The sequence below is a fragment of the Entelurus aequoreus genome, linkage group LG10 (assembly GCF_033978785.1).
Source record: "Entelurus aequoreus isolate RoL-2023_Sb linkage group LG10, RoL_Eaeq_v1.1, whole genome shotgun sequence".
In the NCBI taxonomy this organism is placed as follows: domain Eukaryota; kingdom Metazoa; phylum Chordata; class Actinopteri; order Syngnathiformes; family Syngnathidae; genus Entelurus; species Entelurus aequoreus.
Genome location: NC_084740.1, coordinates 65,046,293 through 65,071,292, shown reverse-complemented (window position 1 = coordinate 65,071,292; position 25,000 = coordinate 65,046,293). Strand labels below are relative to the sequence as shown.

The following is a 25,000-nucleotide window of genomic DNA, read 5'->3' as shown; positions in this document are numbered from 1 at the left end:
TGATTTTTTTAACAGGTAAAATAAGACAATCTAATAATTAAATTCTGGGTTAAATTAGTTTTCTCTCATTTTTGCCACATAAAAGCCTCCATATTGTTTATATTATGCATTCCAGTATGGATTTAATACAATTATTTAGAATATTTCCCAATTTTATAAATACATCCACGTTGTGAATAGTTCCACATTTTGATTATGAATTCATACTTTTGTTTTCTATGTATTGTTGGTATTTCATCTAAAATAATGTGACGTTACAATTAGGTGTCCCCAAGACAGCTTTTTCACTACAGATGCCAATATTGGGGCCGTGGGTATTGGCTGATACTGATATTAATCCGATATCAGCAAGAATCATGCATACATTTATGATTTTGTAGTGGTGGAATGTGAGAAAAGGTTTGATCAGGTGAAATTAGACAATGGTGGGCATGAAAACACCAACTTTATGACATTTATGCTTTTGAAGTAGAGTGGTAATTTGTTTTGTGGCGACACCTAGTGGTCACATTTCATTAAATGAAGCTCATGACGCAGTGAGCTTAGTAATGCACACACGTTTGTTACTGGACACGTTCTACAATAATAATATGCAACTATAAATATTTGTTTATTTTTACAAATGTGCTGTTTTACACTGCAATATGGTTCAATTGAGGATACTTATTACACATGTCTAGCTTGTGTGCTTAATGGAGAACATTTACATCAAGGGTGTCAAACTTACGGCCTGCGGGCCAGATAAAGGATGAGTTTAAAGTATAAAAATGAGCCGAAATGTTTGAATGAAAGAAACAACTGTTTTAAATGTGTCCACTAGATGCCACAATATCATTTTTTTTGTATCTTTGTAGATAATGCTACATACTGTATGTAAAAAAAAAAAAAGGAAACCCCGTTAGTGCACCAGTCGAGGAAAATGAGCAAACTACATAAATAGCATCCTGTAATATTATTTTTTTTATCTTGATAAATTCAAAATTAACACCAATGAGTTGACTGATAAACATTATCACATAATTTATTCAGAAAGTATAAATAACGACAAATAAAGATAGAATACTGCAACATGTAAGTGTAAAACAAAACATTATGATTTGTACAAGTTCAGAATGTGCTTGTTCTATTTTTAAACAAAGAAAACAATCTGAAGTTGTCTTTATTTTTAAGTTATCGTGCCGTGATTTTACCAGTCCGGCCCACTTGGCAGTAGATTTTTTTCCATGTGGCCCCCCATCTAAAATGAGTTTGACACCCCTGTCTTGGAGAGAATGCCACGAGTGTACAAAACAGTAATCAGAGCAAATGGTGGCTATTTTGAAGAAACTAGAATATAAAACATGTTTTCAGTTATTTCACCTTTTTTTGTTAAGTACATAACTCCACATGTGTTCATTCATAGTTGTGATGCGTTCAGTGACAATGTAAATAGTCATGAAAATAGACACGTTTGATACTTGTTTTTCTTCTTCTGATACCACTATGGAGTCAGGACAGGGCTACTTGGTAGCTTAAGAGCGGGTGTTTGTTTGCAGAGTACGCCCAGCCCCTGGTGAGCGGCGTGACAACATTGGGCGCGCGGTCCACCTTCAAACCCGACGAGGGTCCCGACCTCTACGACGCCCCCATCTCGCCGGACGTGTACCACGCCTACGCCGAGCCTCTCCCAGCCACGGGGGCGGAGTACGCCACGCCCATCGTGGTGGACATGGGGTGCCACCCGTCTGGGGTGCAGCCCTCTTCAGGGGGCGGGTTCGCCACCCAGCTGCCGGCACAGACGGACAGCTGCCGCTCGGGGCGATCCGCGTACGACACGCCCAAAAACGGCGGGGACCTGACTTATCAGGTGCCCCAGGGGGCGGAGCTAAAGAGAGGGGGGCGCTGACAAACACTACGTGACCTCCCTGCCGCGTGGATCCGCTTCAGCCGAGAGGCGCTCACTCCAGTCGGATCACTGAAACCACAGATGAATGTTTGGGCCTCACTTGGACGTGGAGGCAGGAGGTTGCCAAAACGAGCGTGAAAACTACTGCTTGACTTTTTTTTTTACCCCACCTGTGATTCTGTAAAGCTGTGATTTTTTTTGTTTCTGTTACAAACTTAAATGTGATCGAACAATTGCAACACGCACGTCTTCCTTAGCTCCTATTCCACGGTACGCGTCGTCTTAACTTGAAATTGTGTGCAGTTCTTGTCCTTCCATCGCAGCAAACCTTGCAAAAGATTCCCACGCTATTTATTTTTCAATTCACATCCTGCTGATGAGGAGACGCCTTCAGGAGGCTCCGCCCCCACCCAGCCTGCAGACCAAATGTTGCCTTCCTTTCCCCCCAGAATGAACATTTTCAAGTCTTAATGTGAGAAATAAAGCAAAGGTTGTTGTTTTTTTATTAAAGACTGAGAAATGTTGTCGTAAAAGAAAAAAGGTACTGTGCTAAAATCACTTGTTTGTGTTGTGGGAGTGGTTTGTCTTGTTGGATTATGTCATGTCTTGTCTTGTCTGGAGCGCCAATTAAAGAGACCTTGTCACTTTTGATTCTGATCGACTATTCTTTAAGGTACAAACTTTGTGAGCTCATAGGAAATTGAAAAGTTTATTGCTCATTTTTGCTGACATGTACCAACAATGGCCATTATAATAATAATAATAATAATAAAACATGGCAAAACTGTCTTTCTTGGGGGCTCTTCACACAAAAAGACAGCAAATAAAACGAGATGAACCTTTAAGGACATTTTCTGCTGTTCACTTGTTTTCAACTGTTTGCAGTGCTGATTAAGTTGGAAGCTTATTTGCCTAAAATGGCATTTTACTGGTGACCAAAAATGGCCGATTGAAAATTTAACCCCCCCCCCCCCCGCCCCCCACTTAACAGCGCAACAAACTGTTCTTTTTTTCCCCATCCGCCAGATGGCGCTACTTTTCCCCGTTCAATGCAGGCAGCAACATCTATCACTTATTACTGTTTTCTAAATAACTTTTTTTTTCTAAATAAAATTTTAAAAAATACCTATAACAGTCGAAAAACAGACTAATACAAGTGTGCGTCGAGGATAATTTTTGTGTACATTTTTCTTTTAGTTTAAATATTTTTTGTAAAATATACTGGCCTTTAAATGATAAAAAAATCTGATTATAGTGAATATTTATATTACAGGCTGATGCGTTTTAGACAAACGATTCAAAGTGAGGAAAAAAAATCTTAGTTATTGACGGTTTTTATCACAAAGGCCTTGAGTGTGATTTATTGATTTAAAAAAACTAATATATATACTTATATATATATATATACAATACCGTTCAAAAGTTTGGGGTCACCCAAACAATTTTGTGGAATAGCCTTCATTTCTAAGAACAAGAATAGACTGTCGAGTTTCAGATGAGAGTTCTCTTTTTCTGGCCATTTTGAGCGTTTAATTGACCCCACAAACGTGATGCTCCAGAAACTCAATCTGCTCAAAGGAAGGTCAGTTGTGTAGCTTCTGTAACGAGCTAAACTGTTTTCAGATGTGTGAACATGATTGCACAAGGGTTTTCTAATCATCAATTAGCCTTCCGAGCCAATGAGCAAACACATTGTACCATTAGAACACTGGAGTGATAGTTTCTGGAAATGGGCCTCTATACACCTATGTAGATATTGCACCAAAAACCAGACATTTGCAGCTAAAATAGTCATTTACCACATTAGCAATGTATAGAGTGTACTTCTTTAAAGTTAAGACTAGTTTAAAGTTATCTTCATTGAAAAGTACAGTGCTTTTCCTTCAAAAATAAGGACATTTCAATGTGACCCCAAACTTTTGAACGGTAGTGTATATATATATATACATATATATATATATATATATATATATATATATACAGTATATATATCTATATCTATATATGGAAATTACTGCTGCTTTATAGCAGTGATTCCCAAACTGTGGTATGTCAAAGAATCACTTGATTAAAGTACAGTGTTTTATTTCCCTACGTTTAAAAACAGTGTTACTGTTCAAACTGTGTGTAATGTTACAGTGGCCAATAATATCCAATATGTAAAACAACACCTCTGCCTTGTTTTTAATGAATACTTAGGCCTACTACGCTACTGTATGTTAACATTGGTCATTATGCTGGTGCTTGGAGTGCTAAGTGTTTTCTGAGGTGGTACTCGTAAAAAAAAAAGTTAAAGAAACACTGCTTTGTATCATTGTTAAAAAAAAAAGTCATTAAGTACAAATGTATTTAAAAAGTTCCTCCTAAAGGGCTATTTTCCTGCAGAGTAAAATTTTATATTTCAGAATATCTTGAGAACTATTGTCCTCTACATTAGGCATTTGCGTTTTGCATAAAAGGGCTTTTTTTAGTATTATTTTTTAATTCAACTGCCAAAAGAAAGACTATAACCAAATGTCCACTGCAAATGACGCTGGTTTTAGGAGGGTATATACTGTACATACTGTACATAAGCACAAAAAATGCATGGATGTAGAGGCCCACAGACTATCCCACTGGACATTTTCAAAAATGTAAGTCTCCAAAATCCATCCCTGAGTAACACAGCGTAGTTTTGATAAAGATATATAGTTCATTCAAAAGCAAGCAGCTTTTCATCCATCAAGTCCTTCCTCTTACCCGTCACTCCTCCATGTTCTTTCCCTCTTTGCCAAACTTGCACCAGACCACGGTGAGGGTGACGGCCGCCAGCAGGACCAGGCCGCTGGTGACCAGGTAGGCGATGGGCAGGAACGGGTTGGGCCCTCCGAACCAGTTCAGCGTGGTCAGGACCACCTGCTTTCTGCCACGGAAGTACTGCACCGGGAAGTCTGGAAGGGAGGAGTTCCCTGTCAAGGCGGCAAACGAGCGACATGACAAAGGGGGGGGGGGGGGGGGGGGGTGTCATGTGACCGGTGTGGGAAGGATACTGTAGGCTATCTCCACGCTGTAGTTGCCTTTGGGCAGGCCGCTTTGGAAAGGCTTGTTGGCGCGGTGTAAGACGGCGTAGAGCTTCTTGAAGTTGGGGAAGGCCGCCTCCCTCATCCACACGATGAGGTCCTCGTTGATGAAGCCGTTGTTGATGGGGTCCTGGACGTCCAGCTCGTAAACGGGCTTCTGCCAGTAGGGAGGCGGGGCCGTGCCTGTCAGGCCCAAATTACACGTCAGCCACCGCTTCACAATAAAATGACCATTAAACAGTGTTTACTAGGGCTGTGAATCTTTGGGTGTCCCACGATTCGATTCAATATCGATTCTTGAGGTCACGATTCGATTCAAAATCGATTTTTTTTTCAATTCAACACGATTCTCGATTCAAAAACGATTTTTTTCCGATTCAAAAGGATTCTCTAGTCCAGGGGTGTCAAACATACGGCCCGCGGGCCGGATCAGGCCCGCAAACAGGTTTTATCCGGCCCACGGGATGAGTTTGCTCAGTATAAAAATTAGCTGAAATTTTTGAATGAAAAAACTGCTGTTCTACATGTGTCCACTAGATGTCGCAATAGCAATTATTTGTATCTGTGTAGATCAGCGGTGTCCAAAGTGCGGCCTGGGGGCCATTTGCGGCTTGCAGCTAATCGTTTACCGGCCCCCCACACATTCTGCAAAAATTGCAAAATTGATAGTATTGCAAAAATTCAAAAAAACATTTAAAAAAAAGTGGAATGAGGTGAAATCTAACGAGAAAAAGTTGCAATGTTGACACAAAGCTGCCATGCAGGCTGTTTTTTTCTTCTTTTGTCTTTGTTTATTTTTATTTTTTTTGCCATTGCTCAAAAAAAAAAGACAAAAAATCTCTGTTACAATAAATTATTACTTAAAAAATGTCACTTTAAAATGTTTTATGTGGAAAATATATTGCATATATTGTGTGGTTGCCATAAAAAAACATCAAAGTTGTATTTGACAAAAGAGCATAATACAAACAACATAATAGTTCAAACGTAAAATCGACAGATATATCTGAAGTTGAACTCATAATTTAATTGTTGAAAGTTTAAAAAAAACTAATAAAAATGTATCACTTTATGAGTGGGGGACCTTTTGGATCCATAATATATTTAGTAGGATTTTATTCAACATTTCACGGTGATTACTCAAAAATATTAAAAAATTAAAATCAATGGTGTCCTGCATTATTGATCTTTTAGGGCTCTAATTGCTAAATACTGCATATTTCAGTTTTACTATAAAAAACAAAGTTGTCTTTGACAGAAAAGGCATAACATTTTTTTTTTTTTTTACTTTATATCAACCTGAAGTTGATATAGAGATTTACTGTAAGCGTTAAATAAAAAATAATAATAATTTGACATATTTTTTACATTTTAATGACGGAGACCCTTTATGGTCCCCGGGAGCCCTAAAGGTTAAAACAATTTTTTTTTAAATCCATATATTTTGTTAAGGTTTGAAAATGAAAAATATCAAAATGGCCCCCGTATGCTTAAAGTGGAAAAAGTTTGGACACCCCTGGTGTAGATGATGCTACATATGTAAAAAAAAACAACAACACATAAATAACATCCTGTAATTTCATTTTGATATTATTTTTTTATCTTGATAGATTGAAAATTAACACCAATGAGTTGACTGATGAACATTATCACATAATTTATTCAGAAAGTATAAATAACGACAAATAAAGGTAAAATACTATAAACCGCAACATGTAAGTATAAAAAAAACCCCAACAACATTATGATTTGTACATTTTCAGAATGCGCTTGTTCTATTTTTACACACAGAAAACAATCTGAAGTTGTCTTTATTTTTAAGTTATCGTGCCGTGATTTTACCAGTCCGGCCCACTTGGGAGTAGATTTTTCTCCATGTGGCCCCGATCTAAAATGAGTTTGACACCCCTGCTCTAGTCATTCAATACATAGGATTTCAGCAGGATCTACCCCAGTCTGCTGACATGCAAGCAGAGTAGTAGATTTTTGTAAAAAGCTTTTATAATTGTAAAGGACAATGTTTTATCAACTGATTGCAATATAATTTGTTTTAACTATTAAATGAACCAAAAATAGGACTTATTTTATCTTTGTGAAAATATTGGACACAGTGTGTTGTCAAACTTATGAGATGCGATGCAAGTGTAAGCCACTGTGACACTATTGTTAATTTTTTTTTTTTTTATAAATGTCTAATGATAATAATAATAATAATAATAATAATACCTGGGATTTATACAGCGCTTTTCTAAGTACCCAAAGTCGCTTTACATGTAGAACCCATCATTCATTCACTCCTGGTGGTGGTAAGCTACTTTCATAGCCACAGCTGCCCTGGGGTAATGTCAATGAAGGATTTTTAATCACTGCTATGTTGAAATTGTAACTAATATTGATACTGTTGTTGATAATATTCATTTTTGTTTCACTACTTTTGGTTTGTTCTGTGTCGTGTTTGTGTCTCCTCTCATTGCTCTGTTTATTGCAGTTCTGAGTGTTGCTGGGTCGGGTTTGGTTTTGGAATTGGATTGCATTGTTATGGTATTGCTGTGTATTGTTTTGTTGGATTGATTAATTAAAAAAATTATTTAAATTTAAAAATAAAATACAAATAAAAAATAAAAATAGACTTTTTAAAAATGAGAATCGATTCTGAATCGCACAACGTGAGAATCGCGATTCGAATTCGAATCGATTTTTTCCCACACCCCTTGTGTTTACTTGTCTTGCTGTGTTTTATGTTCCTACAACAATTATATCAACTCTAACAGGTGATTTCCATCTTAGAATAAAGCCAAATGCTCATTTGTTTACATTCAAATCTTGCTATCTCAAAACAAATACAGCATACCTGCTAAATAATGTGCATTAAGTATTTTTTAAATATTGAAAAGGGTTGTTTTGATATGTAAAATACTCATAATACTTAAAACTATCCTTATGCTAGTTTGGTCATTCCAATGTTAATTAGCAGAATGCAAATGGCCAATTTGGTAGCCTTAAAAATCTTGCTCATTTATAAGAAACTGCCCTGGCGCCAATTTTGTAAGTATGTCAATGGTAATTTCAATGTTATATCAGCATAATGCTAATCACCAATTTGGTGGCCTTAAAAATCTTGCTCTTTCACAAGATTGTTTATTTAACAATGCTAAATGATGTTGGTTCAAAGAACACGTATGTGTGTTGAGTCTAGAACATGTCATTGTTATTGAAATGTTACAAAAAAAACTGGCCTAACGCTAATTTTGTAAGTATGTCAATGGTAATTTCAATGTTATATCAGCATAATGCTACTCACCAATTTGGTGGCCTTAAAAATCTTGCTATTTCACTAGATTGTTTATTTAACAATGCTAAATTATGTTGGTTCTAATAACACATCTTTGTGTTTTGAGTTTGCAGAACTTGTCATTGTTATTGAAATGTTACGAAAAAACTGCCCTAACACGAATTGTGTAGGTATGTCAATGGTAATTTCAATGTTATATTAGCATAATGCTAATCGCCAATTAGGTAGGTTTAAAAATCGTATTACTTTACGAGAATATGTTTATTTAAAAATGCTAAATTATGTTGGTTCTAATTACACCTGCGTTTGTTGAGTGAACAGGTAATTTTTATTGAAATGATATGAAAAAACTGCCCTGGAGCTAATTTTGTAAGTATGTCAATGGTAATTTCAATGTTATATTAGCATAATGCTAATCGCCAATTTGGTGGTGTTAAAAATCTTGGTATTTTAGGAGATTGTGTCTATTTAAAAATGCAAAATTATGTTGATCTTAATAACACATCTTTGTGTGGAGTGTAAATGTCATTTTAATTGAAATGTTTAAAAGAAAATAAATTGTCCGGCGCTAATTTTGTAAATATGTTAATGGTAATGTTTATGTTAGTTAGCATTAGTCGCCCAAAGTCTTCCTAGCTTTCTCACATTAAAGGTCCATTGAGAAATGCTGTGAATATTTAAAGGCATTTTAACTGACACAAGTGCCTTTTTTGCCACATTGTTGAAATTGTGTCCCTATTCCAAAGAGCATCTCTTTTTTGATGACCTCTCCAATTTTAAAAAATCCTAAAAATCTTTTGAACCTTTTTCAATACTTTCTTTATATGCTTCAAATACTTAAAAATTATCCTTGTACTAAATTTGTAAGCACATCAGTGGTCATTTCCATTACCTTAGCACAGGGGTCAGCAACCCACGGCTCTTTAGCGCCGCCCTATTGGCTCCCTGGATTTTGGCGGTCCTTGAACTCACCGTAGTTGGTTTATGTGTACAACTTTCTCTGACGATGCCACAGAAAGACGTGTTTTATGCTACACCTTCTTTATCTAATTTTGTCCACCAAACGTTTTATGCTGTGAGTGAATGCACAAAGCTGAGCTTTGTTGATGTTATTGCCTTTCGTGGAGTGCTAATAATCCATGCTAACATGCTATTTAGGCTAGCTGTATGTACATATTGCATCATTATGCCTCGTTTGTAGGTATATTTGAGCTCATTTAATTTGCTTTACTTACAGTATGTCCTCTGTATTTAATTTACCGTATTTTTCTGACTATAAGTCGCAGTTTTTTTCATAGTTTGGCCGGGGGTGCGATTTATACTCAGGAGCGACATATGTGTGAAATTATTAACACATTACCGTAAAATATCAAATTATATTATTTATCTCATTCACGTAAGAGACTAGACGTATAAGATTTCATGGGATTTAGCGATTAGGAGTGACAGATTGTTTGGTAAACGTATAGCATGTTCTATATGTTATAGTTATTTGAATGACTCTTACCATAATATGTTACGTTAACATACCAGGCACGTTCTCAGTTGGTTATTTATGCCTCATATAACGTACACTTATTCAGCCTGTTGTTCACTATTCTTAATTTTTTTTAAATTGCCTTTCAAATGTCTATTCTTAGTGCTGGGTTTTATCAAATACATTTCCCCCAAAAATGCGACTTATACTCCAGTGTAACTTATATATGTTTTTTTCCTTCTTTATTATGCATTTTCGGTCAGTGCGACTTATACTCCGGTGCGACTTATAGTCCGAAAAAGACGGTATATTTGCATGTCTCATGACACATTATCTGTATGTAATATTGGCTGCATTTCTAAATTGTGTGCCATGTTGTTCCAGACTACAGCAAACGTTACCATGTTGTTCCAGACCACAGCAAACGTTACCATGTTGTTCCAGGCCACAGCAAACGTTACCCAGCTTGCAAAGATTGTAATAAATCCATTAGAAGAAGACAGCCTGTCCTTTCCTTTAACTTGGGCACACATGTCTATACTTTTGGCAGTTTTAAGCGAGTAATTTCCAGGAGTTATCTCACCCTCTGAGACACTAAAAGTGTTGCCTTCATTATAACACTTACATAAGGCTTTTACATTTTTGCGGCTCCACAGATTGGTTTTTTGGTCCAATATTACTCTTTCGACATGTTGGGTTGCCAACCCCTGCCTTAGCATATTGCTAACCACTAATTTGTTTGTCCTCATGTTTCACAACAATATGTAGATTTAAAATCTGCAAAATAATGTGTACTTTATATTGTGTCAACTTTCCATGCAATTTTTATTGAAATTGTTTGTGTATTGTGCTTAAAATACTTTAAAAAGATCCATGAGCTAATTGTGTTAGCATGTCAATGCAGGTTACCATGTTAAAGTAGCAAGAGGCTAATTAGTTTGCCTGGTTAATTTCCAGCATGTGTATGTTGATTTATTTTTATATTCAAGAAAATTATTTTTTAACGAGATTAAAAAAAAAAAACAACAACACCTTGGAAGACTTCAGCGAGGCTCAAGTTGTCCGTCTGAGGGTTGCGATACTTGACGTTTTTGTCCGTGTACCAGCTGATGCCCTTCCGTAACAAAGGCAGCGTGTCTTCGGAGGCGGCTGTCCTGTGATATTTGAAAATAAATGTATCTGTGTGGAGACAGAAGTTATTTAATGAGCAGATTGCAGCTGTATTGTGTAAAATAGTGTTTACCGTTAAAGATACTGTTGGCTACAGCGCCACAGGGAGCGATGGGCAGTCCTTTGTCATTGGTGGCGAATGGTTTGCAGTAAGAACTTGGTTTCTGATTCAATGGGTGGAAGGTGAATTATGAAAATACCGTATTTTTCGGAGTATAAGTCGCTCCGGAGTATAAGTCGCTCCGGAGTATAAGTCGCGCCGGCCGAAAATGCATAATAAAGAAGGAAAAAAGCATATATAAGTCGCACTGGAGTGTAAGTCGCATTTTTTGGGGAAATGTATTTGATAAAAGCCAACACCAAGAATAGACATTTGAAAGGCAATTTAAAATAAATAAGGAATAGTGAACAACAGGCTGAATAAGTGTACGTTATATGAGGCATAAATAACCAACTGAGAACGTGCCTGGTATGTTAACGTAACATATTATGGTAAGAGTCATTCAAATAACTATAACATATACAACATGCTATACGTTTACCAAACAATCTGTCACTCCTAATCGCTAAATCCCATGAAATCTTATACGTCTAGTCTCTTACGTGAATGAGCTAAATAATATAATTTGATATTTTACGGTAATGTGTTAATAATTTCACACATAAGTCGCTCCTGAGTATAAGTCGCAGCCCCGGCCAAACTATGAAAAAAACTGCGACTGATAGTCCGAAAAATACGGTAACAATGGTGACTTTTACAAACAAGGCAAAGAATTGCAAACGCACCTTCAGGTTGGTCTTCCTGCCCACCGTCTGCCCGTCGTCCCTGGAGTCCATGTACCTGCGCAGGTTCTGGTGGAAGTTTTGGAGGCCATAGTAGAAAAAGACATCACCCTGAGACAGCAAGGAGGATGTTCACTTTTTACTGTTCCAGTCCACTTGCTTTGGGGTCAAGTGGGCAGCAGCGACCATCTATCACCGCCTTCAGGACTGGAGAGGCCTTGCACCTCAGGATTTTTTATTCAACTGATTTTTATTCCAACTGTGTGCTGCAGCGCATAAATGATTACCATCATTTATTTGATCTTTAATCTTTTTGTCCCAAAATTAGATGTTTTATATTCAAGTCACTGCGGTAATTAATGGGTACACCAGGTGGTTGTTACTGGCTGACCAATCATTGCTGAGTTGTCTAGTATTTATATACCTACCAAAAAACTCTGTAAAAGACATTTATTTATAAATAGTTGATTTATATAGGCTAGTAAGGTAAAGTTTTGTACCTGACAAGTTTCGGCTACCTTGCTTCTGCAGCCTTCCTCAGAGGTGTCACGTGATGTTAGTGTGACGTCATCTGTGACGTGTTATATGGATTGTTCCATCCCACCTGAGGTGGTGGGATGGCGGTGTCCCCTGGTGTGCGTCTGAGGAAGGCTGCAGAAGCAAGGTAGCCGAAACTTGTCAGGTACAAAACTTTACCTTACTAGCCTATATAAATCAACTATTTATAAATACACATTAGTAGGCTAAATGAACCTCTTTAACATATCTGTAAAAGACAGGTTGTGGTCAGCAGGTGGCACCAAACTACTTCTCACCATCGAGTCACAGATTTTAGAATGAGTTTGAGTTTGAGTTTATTTCGAACATGCAAGCATACAACATGATACATCACAATTTCCAGTTTCTCTTTTCAACATGAAGCAGTCAATACAATTGTACTTGTATCGCAATCTACTATTCTTTTTTTTTTTTAACTGAAAAAAATAAATAAATAAATAAATAAATATATGTATATATATACAGTAGAGGCCAAAGGTTTGGACACACCTTCTCATTCAATGCGTTTTCTTTATTTTCATGACTATTTACATTGTAGATTGTCACTGAACGCATCTAAACTATGAGTGAACACATGTGGAATTATGTACTTAACAAAAAAAGGTGAAATAACTGAAACCATGTTTTATATTCTAGTTTCTTCAAAATAGCCACCCTTTGCTCTGATTACTGTTTTGTACACTCTTGGCATTCTCTCTATGACAGAACTGTCAAACTAATTTTAGATCGGGGGCCACATGGACAAAAATTTACTCCCAAGTGGGCCGGACTGGTTAAATCACGGCACGATAACTTAAAAATAAAGACAACTTCAGATGGTTTTCTTTGTTTAAAAATAGAAGAAGCACATTCTGAAATTGTACAAATCATAATGTTGTTGTTTTTTGTTTTTTTTACACTTACATGTTGCGGTTAATAGTATTCTATCTTTATTTATCGTTATTTATATTTTCTAAATAAATGATGTGATAAAGTTCGTCAGTCAACTCATTGGTGTTAATTTTCAATCTATCAAGGTAAAAATGTATATCAAAATGAAATCACAGCATGTTATTTATATAGTTTGCTCATTTTGCTCGACTGATGTACTAACATCATGTGGTTTGTTTTCTACATATGTAGCATCTACAAAGAATTGCTATAGCGACATCCAGTGGACACATTAAGAACAGCAGTTTCTTTCATTCAAAAATTTCAGGTTAATTTTTATACTTAGAAAACTCATCCCGCGGGCCGGATAAAACCTGTTCGCAGGCCTGATCCAGCCCTCGGGCCGTACGTTTGACACCCCTGCTGTACTGTGTGTGTATATATATAAAATATAAATATATTCTTTACAAGTCTTTTTTCGTATTTGAAGATATTTTTCAAAACAACGGGGCTTGAAAGACAGGTCGTCTCTTATCCGGGTCAAAACAGTAAATCTGAATTCAAACGCAGGTCGTCTTATGTGCAGAAAAAAAATGTGTTTCTGGCTGACTAAACATTGCAGCGTGACCTAGGAATATAAGACGACTGAAAAAGACAAGTTGTTTTATATTCAGGTGTAGATATTTATATAAACATATACCAACAGGTGACACCACACGACTTCTCACGAGCAAGTCTTTTTCAAAATTAGCAGTCAATAAAAAACTTGATTTCACAACCTGCCATTCTTTTTTTTCAATTATTTGTTAAAAAAAAAGAAGATACATTTTGTCTATTTTCATCTTTGATTTGAAAGAAAACAGGACATGAAAGACAGGTTGTTTTATATCTGAGTCAGTACAGTAAATTTGTTGTCAAATACAGATAAAAAGTGGGTGTTCCGGCCGACTTGGAAAGTTAAGTCGTCTTATATTCGAGTCTAGCGTATTATACATGTAAACCAAAGGGGGGCGCCACACGACTTCTCACCAGTTAATCACAGCTTTTCGAATGAAGCAGTCAACAAAAACTCTATATAGCAACCTTCTATTCTTTTTTCACTATAAAAAAAGATTAATTTAGTCTTTGATTTAAAACATATGTTTGTTTTCAAACATATGTTTTAAAAAACAGAGAAAAAAAAGACAGACCGGTTGTCTTATATGCGGGTCTATAGAGCAAATGTGTCTCATGTGTAGAAAAGTGGTTGATCTGGCTAATTAAACTTTGCAGACTGAACTACGAGGAGATATATTGTCGATCAAATATAAGACAACCTGTCCTGTATTCGGGTCTATCCATCCATCCATCCATCCATTTTCTACCGCTTGTCCCTTTCGGGGTCGCGGGGGGTGCTGGAGCCTATCTCAGCTGCATTCGGGCAGTAGAGATTTATAAATGTAAACCAACATTTCTTTTTAAGTGAGTGAACAAGTTATTTTTGCTTTCATTTGATTAAGAGGGGTTGTCTTATATTTGGGTCAATATGGTAACGATGCTAGAATGTTCCTCTTACATTTAAAAGGTCCCACCAGACGCCTGAGAACTTCATCTAATCTTATCTCTCCTTATCGGAGGCAACGTGGGCGGGGTTTAAGACGCCGCCGCTTACCTTCAGGGCCTTGTTGATGCGAAAGTCCAGTTTGCAAGTGCAGAGCGTTGCCGCGTTGCTCACGTTCTTACGCATGTCGTGACAAACGGCACACGCGCCGATGTCTGTGTAGTCCACCTAAGGAGACATGGCATTAGTCGTGTTATCGAACTTTGAGCCCTTTTGCCTCATATGTCGCTCCCTCTTTTACGACACGCTTTAACCTTGAAACAGCAGCTTTGGTGAGAAAAGCCACACGTTACTCACCCGGACTTCCTGTACGCTCTGCACAGTGAGCAGCAGCCACACTCCCAGCAGCAAACATATCAGAGCCATGAAGAAGAAGAAAGGCAGCACCGTGCTAGCAGTTAGCATGGGCGACCAGGCAGGCAGACGCTGCTGCTTGAAGGCCGAATTGTCGGGCCTCCGGGCTAAAGGTCCTGTCCTGGTTGAAACCATCATACACGCACCAAACCCCTCTTTGAATTGTCTTTTTTGTGAAGTCGGCTTCCTGTTCCTATTTCTGTGGTATCGCTACGCAAACACACACATCACGTCTGGCCTCTCGCTGGGAGGAGAGACACTTGTTACTAATTAACCACAACACTTGCCTCTTCCTGTTCCGCATCTCTGTCCCTGGACGAGGCACTAGTACACAGCAATCCCTCAAACAGTGTCTTGCGCAACTGCAGAGAGTAGCAGGCATATTTGAAAGCATTTTTGAGAGCTTTGTTTTTGGAACTGACATATTTGCTGGTAATTAGGAGAATTATTTCTTCTTTTATTCAGAAGGTCAATTTATTGAGGACACCTCATGTTGAAATAGTGGAAATAGTACTCATGGTAAAATGCACAGTACAAGCAATGTGCAAGTTGACAATTTGCCATTAAAATAGTCCAATTTTTACTTGATTTGTCTTGCATTGCTGGATGAGCCCGCTCTCCAGCAGCTTCACGAAATCCACCTTGATCTGGAAAAAAAAGCAAAGAAAAGAAGAAATCTACAAACTGCAGAAAAATCTATTTAAGAAATGCAAATACATTGAAAATCCCCAAGAACTGTGGTGGCAAATTGAATATTGATGTTGAAATGTTGTACCATTTTTTTCATTTAAAATGTAATTTTTTAAATTATTTGTTAGTGTGTACATTTCATATTTGGTCAAAAAAAAAAAATCCTATTCAAAGCATTCAGCAACATTTCTCATTGGTGTTTTTTTTCATTATACATTTTTTTTTAACATATTAGCACAGTGGTTCTTAACCTGGGTTCGATTGAACCCTAGGGGTTCGGTGAGTCTGCCTCAGGGGTTCGGCAAAGCCTCCGCCGCAGCGGTCAAGACACACCAGACTCATGAATTGATTAACGTGGACCCCGGCTTAATCAAGGTGAAAAACTTATTCGGGTGTTACCATTTAGTGGTCAATTGTACAGAATATGTACTGTACTGCGCAATCTACTAATAAAAGTTTCAATCAATCAATCAATCAATCGTGTAAATAAAAACTTCTCCCTATCGGCGTATCTGTACTGTAAAGTTAAAATTCGAATGACAATAAAAAAGAAGTCTAAGTCTCAGTATTATGGATACCTCCAAACAATGTTCCCTCTAATTTTCCATCCGATTTGCAGGTGTGTAATTTGTTGTGAGTTCATGCACTGTGTTGGTTTGGTTCTTTGAACAAGGTGATGTTCATGCACAGTTCATTTTGTGCACTAGTAAAAAAAAACATAACTTTGTCTTGAATTTGAAAAAAAAAAAAAAATTTTTTTTATTTTTCACTAAAGAAGGGTTCGGTGAATGTGCATATGAAACTGGTGGGGTTCGGTACCTCCAACAAGGTTAAGAACCACTGTATTAGCATATATAGGGCTAAAAACAATTAACTAATATGTATGTACGTATATCAGTTTGGAGTAGTTTTAAAGGGGTTTTAAAGTAGAAAACGTATTATTTTAAAGTGGGAAATTGGACATATTGTGTCACGAGGACATCAAATGTATGTATATGTTTTACATTTTTAAAATGACATTTACAGTATATAAAATAATAAATAAACAATGCATGAAAATCATCATTACTGCCTATCATTGACAATTATCATGGCCTTATAACTACTCCTATAAAATAACCCTTCAAATTAATCTGATAGAATTTTAGTTCTTCCTATAGCTAAAAAACCCAAAACCCCAGAATTTAGATCGAAAACGTAAATATTTACAATTTTAATAGCAGTTTTTGTTTAAATGTTGAAAGGATTTAGAGAGAAATGGTAAAAAAAAACTGTTTAATAATAATTTAGTTAATAACTAACTAATAATATTTAAGTAATATAATACTAATGATATAAATACCTTCTTTGGGCATTTTTTTGCATATAAACCCGCTATAAAAAATAAAGTTTTGAGAAATGTGAATGTAATTGTAAAATATGTGTTTTAAGCAGAAACACACAATATTTTATTGCAGTTTTAGGAAATTGGCCAATTTTTGTCATGAGGAAATGGAGCTCATTATTGTTGCATATCATTGACCCATCTCATGGCCTTAGAACTACTACGAAGAAAATATCACTTCAAATTAATTGTATAGAAAATATTTTATTGCTTCAGATAACTAAAAAAAAATCAAGAATTTAGACAGAAAACAAATATATAATATTATCACAGCAGTTTTGGGGACATTTTTGTTAGGATATAGAGAGAAATGGTAAAAAAAAACACACAAAAAAAAACAGTTTAACAAAAATTTAGGCCTGGGCGATTAATCAATTTTACCAATACATTTGAGTTTTGTAGTTGCAGATAATTATAATAAAATAATATAAATAATTTCAAAAATAAAAAAAATCTGTTTCTTCCTCCTCTTGCTCCAGCAAATCTTCCTTACATCCTCCTATGTGCTTCCACCCTAGAAATATTGAATGACTATTTGATTAGAAGAATGCATATTGAACCATGTATGAGAATGCCCATCCATCCATCCATTTTCTTCCACTTATCCGAGGTCGGGTTGCGGGGGCAGCTGCCTAAGCAGGGAAGCCCAGACTTCCCTCTCCCCAGCCACTTGGTCCAGCTCCTCCAGGGGGATCCCGAGGCGTTCCCAGGCCAGCCGGGAGACATAGTCTTCCCAACGTGTCCTGGGTCTTCCCCGTGGCCTCCTACCGGTCGGACGTGCCCTAAACACCTCCCTAGGGAGGCGTTCGGGTGGTATCCTGACCAGATGCCCGAACCACCTCATCTGTCTCCTCTCGATGTGGAGGAGCAGCGGCTTTACTTTGAGCTCCCCCCGGATGGCAGAGCTTCTCACCCTATCTCTAAGGGAGAGCCACGCCACCCGGCGGAGGAAACTCATTTTGGTCGCTTGTACCCGTGATCTTGTCTTTTTGGTCATAACCCAAAGCTCATGACCATAGGTAATGATAGGAACGTATATCGACAGGTAAATTGAGAGCTTTGCCTTCCGGCTCAGCTCCTTCTTCACCACAATGGATTGATACAGGGTCCGCATTACTGAAGACGCCGCACCAATCCGCCTGTCGATCTCCCGATCCACTCTTCCCTCACTCGTGAACAAGACTCTGAGGTACTTGAACTCCTCCACTTGGGGCAAGATCTCCTCCCCAACTCGGAGATGGCACTCCACCCTTTCCCGGGCGAGAACTATGGACTCGGACTTGGAGGTGCTGATTCTCATCTCAGTCGCTTCACACTCGGCTGCGAACCAATACAGTGAGAGCTGAAGATCCTGGCCAGATGAAGCCATCATCATCTGCAGAAAGCAGAGACCTAATCCTGTAGCCACCAAACCGGATCCCCTCAACGCCCTGACTGCGCCTAGAAATTCTGTCCATAAAAGTTATGAACAGAATTGGTGACAAATATCCTCACTGTGAGCAAATGCCTCACAGTAAATATGCCAGAATAAGCTACAATAGCTGAGTTTTATAGGTTTGTTTATTTATTTTTTCAAATTATTCTATATAAAGTCAAATTTACATCTGTTCTAAAAATAAACCACTTTCTGAAAATGAGAATTTTTCCAGCAGTAGGATGCAGTGCCATTTCAAACTACTAGTTTTTGATCAAATTAAAGTGAAACTTTAAACTAATAATATATAACTAATATATTTTATTAACTATATAAATACCTTCTTTGGGCATTATTTACACATTACACTTTAAAAAGTTATGAGAAATGTAAACTTCTGATTGATATATGTCTAATGCCACGCAATAAAGTAGTGTACTTTGGTGCCACAAGGGGGAGTTGGCTCACCTCAGGAATGTCCATCATCCTCCTAAGCTTCTGGTCTCTCCAGTTCCAGTCCAGAACCAGGAAGCGTAACGCCTGCAAGTTCAGTCCCTCTGACATAGAGAATATGTAAAAATGTTTAAAGCTTAAAAATATATACAGTATATATATATATATATATATTCATGATAAAAAAAAATTAAAACATGAACCCCACTTACCTTTCTCAACAAGAGCACTGATCCGACCGGGCGTGCCAACTCCGATGTGAGTGACGTTTTTCTGCAGCAGCTTCACCTGCTCCTCCATCTTCACAGCAAAATGACATGTTAGTGGATTCTAGAAGGTTCACTCGCATTGAAAAACATCTGAGTTGGACCTTGATGTGTTTGGCAAACAGCTTAACAGCCTTGGCTTCTCCCTTGAAGGCAATCAGCTGCCTGGGAATTAAAAAAGTGTGTCAGATGCACCAGAGATTTTGGTGCATTTAAGCCAATTAAATAATTTAAAAAAACGTCATACTTGATGAGCTCGATGGCTCGGAGGGCAGAACTGCAGAGGATGAGCAGGACCACCGAACTCTTTTGTGTGTGCTGTTTCTGAACCTTGGCCCATTTGGGACAAACTTAAGCAGCAAAACAGGAAGAATATCACTCAATGAAGACACAAAATGTCAAAGTGTCAATATTAAGACAGTAGCTACTTCCTGTTACAAGTGTATGCTAGCGGTGTGCGAAGACTTCAGCATAGTACTCACTTTGCTTTAGATATGAGGACAGGCTGTGTGTCAGGTCGTTGCAGGACAAGAAACAAGAATCTGACAAACACAAATAAAAAGCACCAAAAAGGATTAGTGTGGTGCAGGAATGTCCAAAGTGCGACTAGGGAGGCTTGTTTTTGATTTGTCTCTCAGCATATTGCAGAACTAACTACAAAAGCAAAGCCCTTAGAGTGCACAGGCCTCAGCTGTCTCCCAATAGTAAAGTCCTGAATCCAGACGGTGATCCGGATCATCCCAAAAATGTAATCACTTGTTCCTTATACCATTTCTGAAATTTTCTGAAATAACTCCTCAAATAACTTTTTGAGCTGTCTATGTTGCACAGGTGTCTAACTAGTTTTCATGGAGGGCCACAACATGCCGTCAGGAATGTTCTGTAAATTCCGGACTATAAGCTACTACTTTTTTTCCGACGCTTTGAACCCTGTGGTTTATAAAACGGTGCGTAACTACCGTTGAGGACGACAACGTTATTTCCTCTATATTTTTCTAAGTGACAAAAAGAAGATATAACTGACTACAAATATGTTTTGTGTACGACATCGGGTACGCAGTAAATCATCGTGTGGTAAAGCATCCTTGCTCAATAAACGATCTTTGTTATTCACAGCCTGCTAGAAATCCCTCTCTCAACACCACACAGCAACAGAAATGTTACGATTGATTGGCTCTGTCTGTCAAGGCTCTTTGGCGCGAAATGGGCCAATGAGAGGCTACAGAGGCCCAGAAGTCCCGCCCACGCATGTTTTAGCCCTTCCTCATCCAATCTTAAAGGCCTACTGAAATGATTTTTTTTATTTAAACGGGGATAGCAGATCCATAGTATAGAACAACGACGATAAAGTTCGCAACTTTTGGTCGCTGATAAAAAAAAGCCTTGCCTATACCGGAAGTAGCGTGACGTCACAGGAGGTAGGATTCCTCACAATTCCCCGTTGTTTACAATGGAGCGAGAGAGATTCGGACCGAGAAAGCGACGATTACCCCATTAATTTGAGCGAGGATGAAATATTCGTGGATGAGGAACGTTAGAGTGAAGAACTAGAGAGGCAGTGCAGGGTGTATCTTTTTTCACTCTGACCGTAACTTAGGTACAAGGTCTCATTGGATTCCACACACTCTCCTTTTTCTATTGTGGATCACGGATTTGTATTTTAAACCACCTCGGATACTATATCCTCTTGAAAATGAGAGTCGAGAACGCGAAATGGACATTCACAGTGACTTTTATCTCCACGACAATACATCGGCGAAGCTCTTTAGCTACTGAGCTAACGTGATAGCATCTGGCTCCAATGCAGATAGAAACAAAATAAATAAATCCCTGACTGGAAGGATGGACAGAAGATCAACAATACTATTAAACCATGGACATGTAACTACACGGTTAATAATTCTCAGCCTGGCAAAGCTTAACAATGGTGTTGCTAACGACGCTGAAGCTAACAAAGCTTAACAATGCTGTTGCTAACGACGCTGAAGCTAACTTAGCAACTTAGCAACCGGACCTCACAGAGCTATGATAAAAACATTAGCGCTCCACCTACGCCAGCCAGCCCTCATCTGCTCATAAACACCCGTGCTCACCTGCGTTCCAGCGATCGACGGCGCGACGAAGGACTTCACCCGATCACAGATGCGGTGGCGGCTAGCATCGGCTAGCGCGTCTGCTATCCAAGTAAGTACTCCTTGATGTGTTGCTACAGCCAGCCGCTAATACACCGATCCCACCTACAACTTTCTTCTTTGCAATCTCCATTGTTCATTAAACAAATTGCAAAAGATTCACCAACACAGAAGTCCAGAATACTGTGGAATTGTTCGATGAAAACAGAGCTTTTTGTATGGTGACACATTGGGTACGAATACTTCCGTTGCCGTCGTGACGTCACGCGCATACGTCATATCTAAAGGAGTTTTTCAACCGGAAGTTTAGCGGGAAATTTAAAATTGCACTTTATAAGTTAACCCGGCCGCATTGGCATGTGTTGCAATGTTAAGATTTCATCATTGATATATAAACTATCAGACTGGGTGGTCGGTAGTAGTGGGTTTCAGTAGGCCTTTAATGGTGATCAGTCCATGAGCGCGGGGCAGAAAGAAACACAGGAAAAAACAAAATAAGAGTATCCAAGTAAAAACTAAAAAGGTGCTGCAGGGAAATGAAGAGATAATAAAATAAAAGCTTTAGTGACACAGACTGCTAAGAGCAGAAAAATGAAGATGTTTGAAAGCAGCTACTTCAGTGTGTCCTTAGCAGCTGCAGCTGCTCTCTGCATTGCTCTGACGACAGCTCATGAGGCGATACAGGAGGAGGAAAAAATAAATGTTGTTGAAAACGCAACTGTATAATCATAACGGTGATATTATGGCAAGCAGGTCTGCCTTCTTCCGGCATGATGTGGATAAAACGTTCATAAATGGTTCAAAATGGTCACTTTGAATCAACTTTGAGTGAAATAAATAGCAAACATGGTGGTGTGTTGAGTTATAGCTAAATGTAGTTATTTAATGCAGGGGTCCCCAACCTTTTTTGCCACACGGACATGTTTAATGTAGGCATTATTTTTAGGGATAGGCTTTCCACTTGTGCCAGATAAATACAGCAAAAGTTAGTGCATGAAAAATACAACTCACTATAACGCTGAATTAGTGGGAGCCCTGGGATTGTTTCTTTGCGATGAGATCTCCAGCAGGTTACACTACAGGTGGAAATCAGGCTTTGGCAACAATCTGTCAAATGTCTAGGGTGTACCCCGCCTACCGCCCAAATTCAGCTGAGATAGGCTCCAGCAGCCCCCACGACCCCGAACGGGACAAGCGGTAGAAAATGGATGGATGGATATTCATTAATGTGTATTGTATCATGTCACAAAGTTATAACAAATATAACAAATGGCAACATCCTATGAGGAGTTTTATTATACATCTATAAACAAGATTATTAGTGTGTCTAGTGGGACAGGCAGTCGTTTATAAATGATTTAATGTTTCTCTGCGGCCCGGTAGCAAATGCGTCACGGACCGGTACCAGTCCTTGGACCGGTGGTTAGGGACCTATTGGAAACAATAACAATACTATATAATTCGTTTTTATTGACCGTTTGAGCCCCATTTTATACTTTCTTCAAATAACGCCACTTTGCAGATTTACACGCTTGTTGCAATGAGATTTGTATGGGTGTGTGAGAAATAAATAGTCATCAATTTTAAATAAATTCCCCTAGTGTCTTTTTAAGAGCAAGTAAGCAACCCACTGTGTAGTTATCATTAGTTTATTCACGGCTCCACAATGTAAAAGGGATATAGTTTAGCATAGTGGTCGTTTTAAGGGCGTTGTTATATGTACATCAGTGGAGTGAGTTGGCACACTATCTGCATGTGGATTGTGTTCTGGATCAAAAACTCCAGGGCCAAATGTTTGTCCCAGTCCACCACTGATTGCCACTTGTTATGGTGAGGTGAACAGTAGTACCATATACACACACTGATTAAAGAAACAAAACTGTTCTCTGCACACAGATGATCTGCTTTGAAGAATGACCACAGAGATTTTCTTTGGCAATCATAATGGAACTTAATTATATAGCCTAAATTTAACAGCAAGAGTAATAGCATTAAATTATACAGCACTAAATTGTACTTGTACGCTTGCAATGGTTGTATTTTGTTGATTATATTATGTAATTCTTATTTAAATGTGTCTGTTGTACGGATGTAATGGTATCAAAATCTCAGGGTACGATACCATCACGGAATTAAGGCAACGACACGATATTGTGTTATATGTCAAAAAAAAAAAAAAAAGTAATAAAACAGTTATTGTGCAGGAATGTTTCGGATAAACACACTTACTGTAATTGAACACCAATATAATGCTCAAGTGTTCTAATCATATTTATTACTACAAACATGTATTTTTAGGTGCAAATAATTGTGCAGGAACACTCAAGTGTTTTAAGCAAATGTAAAAAAAAAAAAATCACAGTTGTGTGTCTTTAAAGTGACAATGTAAACATCCAGTGTAAAACAATAATGTTTAGTTTAGTGTCTTTCGTCTTTAACTTTCTGAGAAGCAGTGGGACATGTTTATATCAGTTTACAAAATGCTGTTTCTCATAAAAGTTTAACAATTTAACTTTCGATAATGTAAATACCTCACAAACTGATAAGATTTGCTATCTTCAAATATATTTTCTAGATGACAGTTGCAGGTGGCGACTTAGGGTGTAACCTGCCTTCCGCCCGAGTGCAGCTGTATAGCCCCCCTCACCTGCGACTTCGAGAGAGACAAGCGGTAGATAGATGGATGGATGGATTAAGAATTTATCAGGTAGTTTTTCAGTTTACTCGTATTTCCCCTACAGTTTACATATTAACGACAGTACAGTTTTTTTTGTGTGATTTCCCTCTTGGCAACGCTTGAGACAAAAGTAGCGCGCTTTGCTTTGCAGAACTCTTTCTTACCTCCGCCAAATAAGTTATGTTTTAGCCAGGGTTTGTTTGTCAGTTTGCTAGCAACATAACTCAAACAGTGATGGATGGATTTTGATGATTTTAAAAAAAAACCCATGTCCTGTCATCTATCGGCCGTGCTGTGGGGGCGTTTTGTGTCAGCGTCCTGGTGGCCATTGTTTGATGACCCCCTGGTGCAGATGGCTCCTGTGATAGTGTCTACTCACATGTCCCTTCTGTACTCAGCCATGCATTGATGTGTTCATATACTGTATTTGCATGTGTGTGTGTGTGTGTTTGCGTGAATGCACGCATGCGATAATGGGGGATCTGGGTCATTGGGATATTGTTTTGAAGTCTGTAAAGCACTTTGTATTGCATTTTTTTTATGTTTGAAAAGTGCTTTATAAATAAAGTTTGATTTGATTTAATACTACAAACACATTTCACTTCCTGCTTACAGCGTTCCACGCCCCCACTTTCTCGGCCCCATGCTGCGCAAAGGATTTTTGGGAGATGTCGCTTATTTTCAGACCTGGTCAATAACTACGGTTTCTACAATACTGTAAAACCTTTAGTGTTTGGATGTGAAGGAGTTGTATTTCATTTTACTGGTGCTCTTGTACTACAACTGGCAGGAGGAGAGAGAGCGATAGAATGTGGAGAGATGAGACAAACAGTGGAGGAATGGAAAAAGAACAGGGTGAAGACAAAAGTTGCAGAATTTTGACCTCTGTCTTTGTAAAAATCCTGGTTACGGCCCTAATTTATGGATTTTTCTTCG

The 25,000-nt window shown here is 38.1% G+C and overlaps 3 protein-coding genes across 3 annotated transcripts in view; 1 reads left to right on the top strand and 2 right to left on the bottom strand.

The window, feature by feature from the left end:
* Window positions 1-2,530, top strand: part of dcbld2 (discoidin, CUB and LCCL domain containing 2) — a 57,073-nt gene extending 54,543 nt beyond the window's left edge. The window contains exon 15 of the mRNA XM_062061405.1: window positions 1,536-2,530. Coding sequence (XP_061917389.1) covers window positions 1,536-1,885 — 350 coding nt within the window. The 3' untranslated portion in view covers window positions 1,886-2,530. The remainder of the gene's footprint in view (window positions 1-1,535) is intronic.
* Window positions 2,531-2,903: 373 nt separating this feature from the next.
* LOC133658059 (cell cycle control protein 50C-like) lies at window positions 2,904-15,324 on the bottom strand. Its single transcript, XM_062059674.1, has 7 exons — window positions 14,992-15,324; window positions 14,746-14,862; window positions 11,670-11,777; window positions 10,957-11,047; window positions 10,746-10,892; window positions 4,915-5,127; window positions 2,904-4,815 (listed from the first exon to the last, which is right to left on the bottom strand). Exons 1-7 carry the CDS (start codon window positions 15,184-15,186, stop codon window positions 4,628-4,630), a joined length of 1,059 nt encoding a protein of 352 aa, XP_061915658.1. The 5' UTR covers window positions 15,187-15,324; the 3' UTR covers window positions 2,904-4,627.
* A 207-nt stretch (window positions 15,325-15,531) lies between these two features.
* LOC133658060 (protein CMSS1-like) overlaps window positions 15,532-25,000 on the bottom strand; it is a 52,997-nt gene continuing 43,528 nt past the window's right edge. The window contains exons 5-10 of the mRNA XM_062059675.1: window positions 19,738-19,797; window positions 19,503-19,605; window positions 19,360-19,420; window positions 19,202-19,289; window positions 19,005-19,093; window positions 15,532-15,695 (exon numbers count right to left, since the gene is read on the bottom strand). Of these exons, the coding sequence (XP_061915659.1) occupies window positions 15,612-15,695; window positions 19,005-19,093; window positions 19,202-19,289; window positions 19,360-19,420; window positions 19,503-19,605; window positions 19,738-19,797 (485 nt within the window). The 3' untranslated portion in view covers window positions 15,532-15,611. The remainder of the gene's footprint in view (window positions 15,696-19,004; window positions 19,094-19,201; window positions 19,290-19,359; window positions 19,421-19,502; window positions 19,606-19,737; window positions 19,798-25,000) is intronic.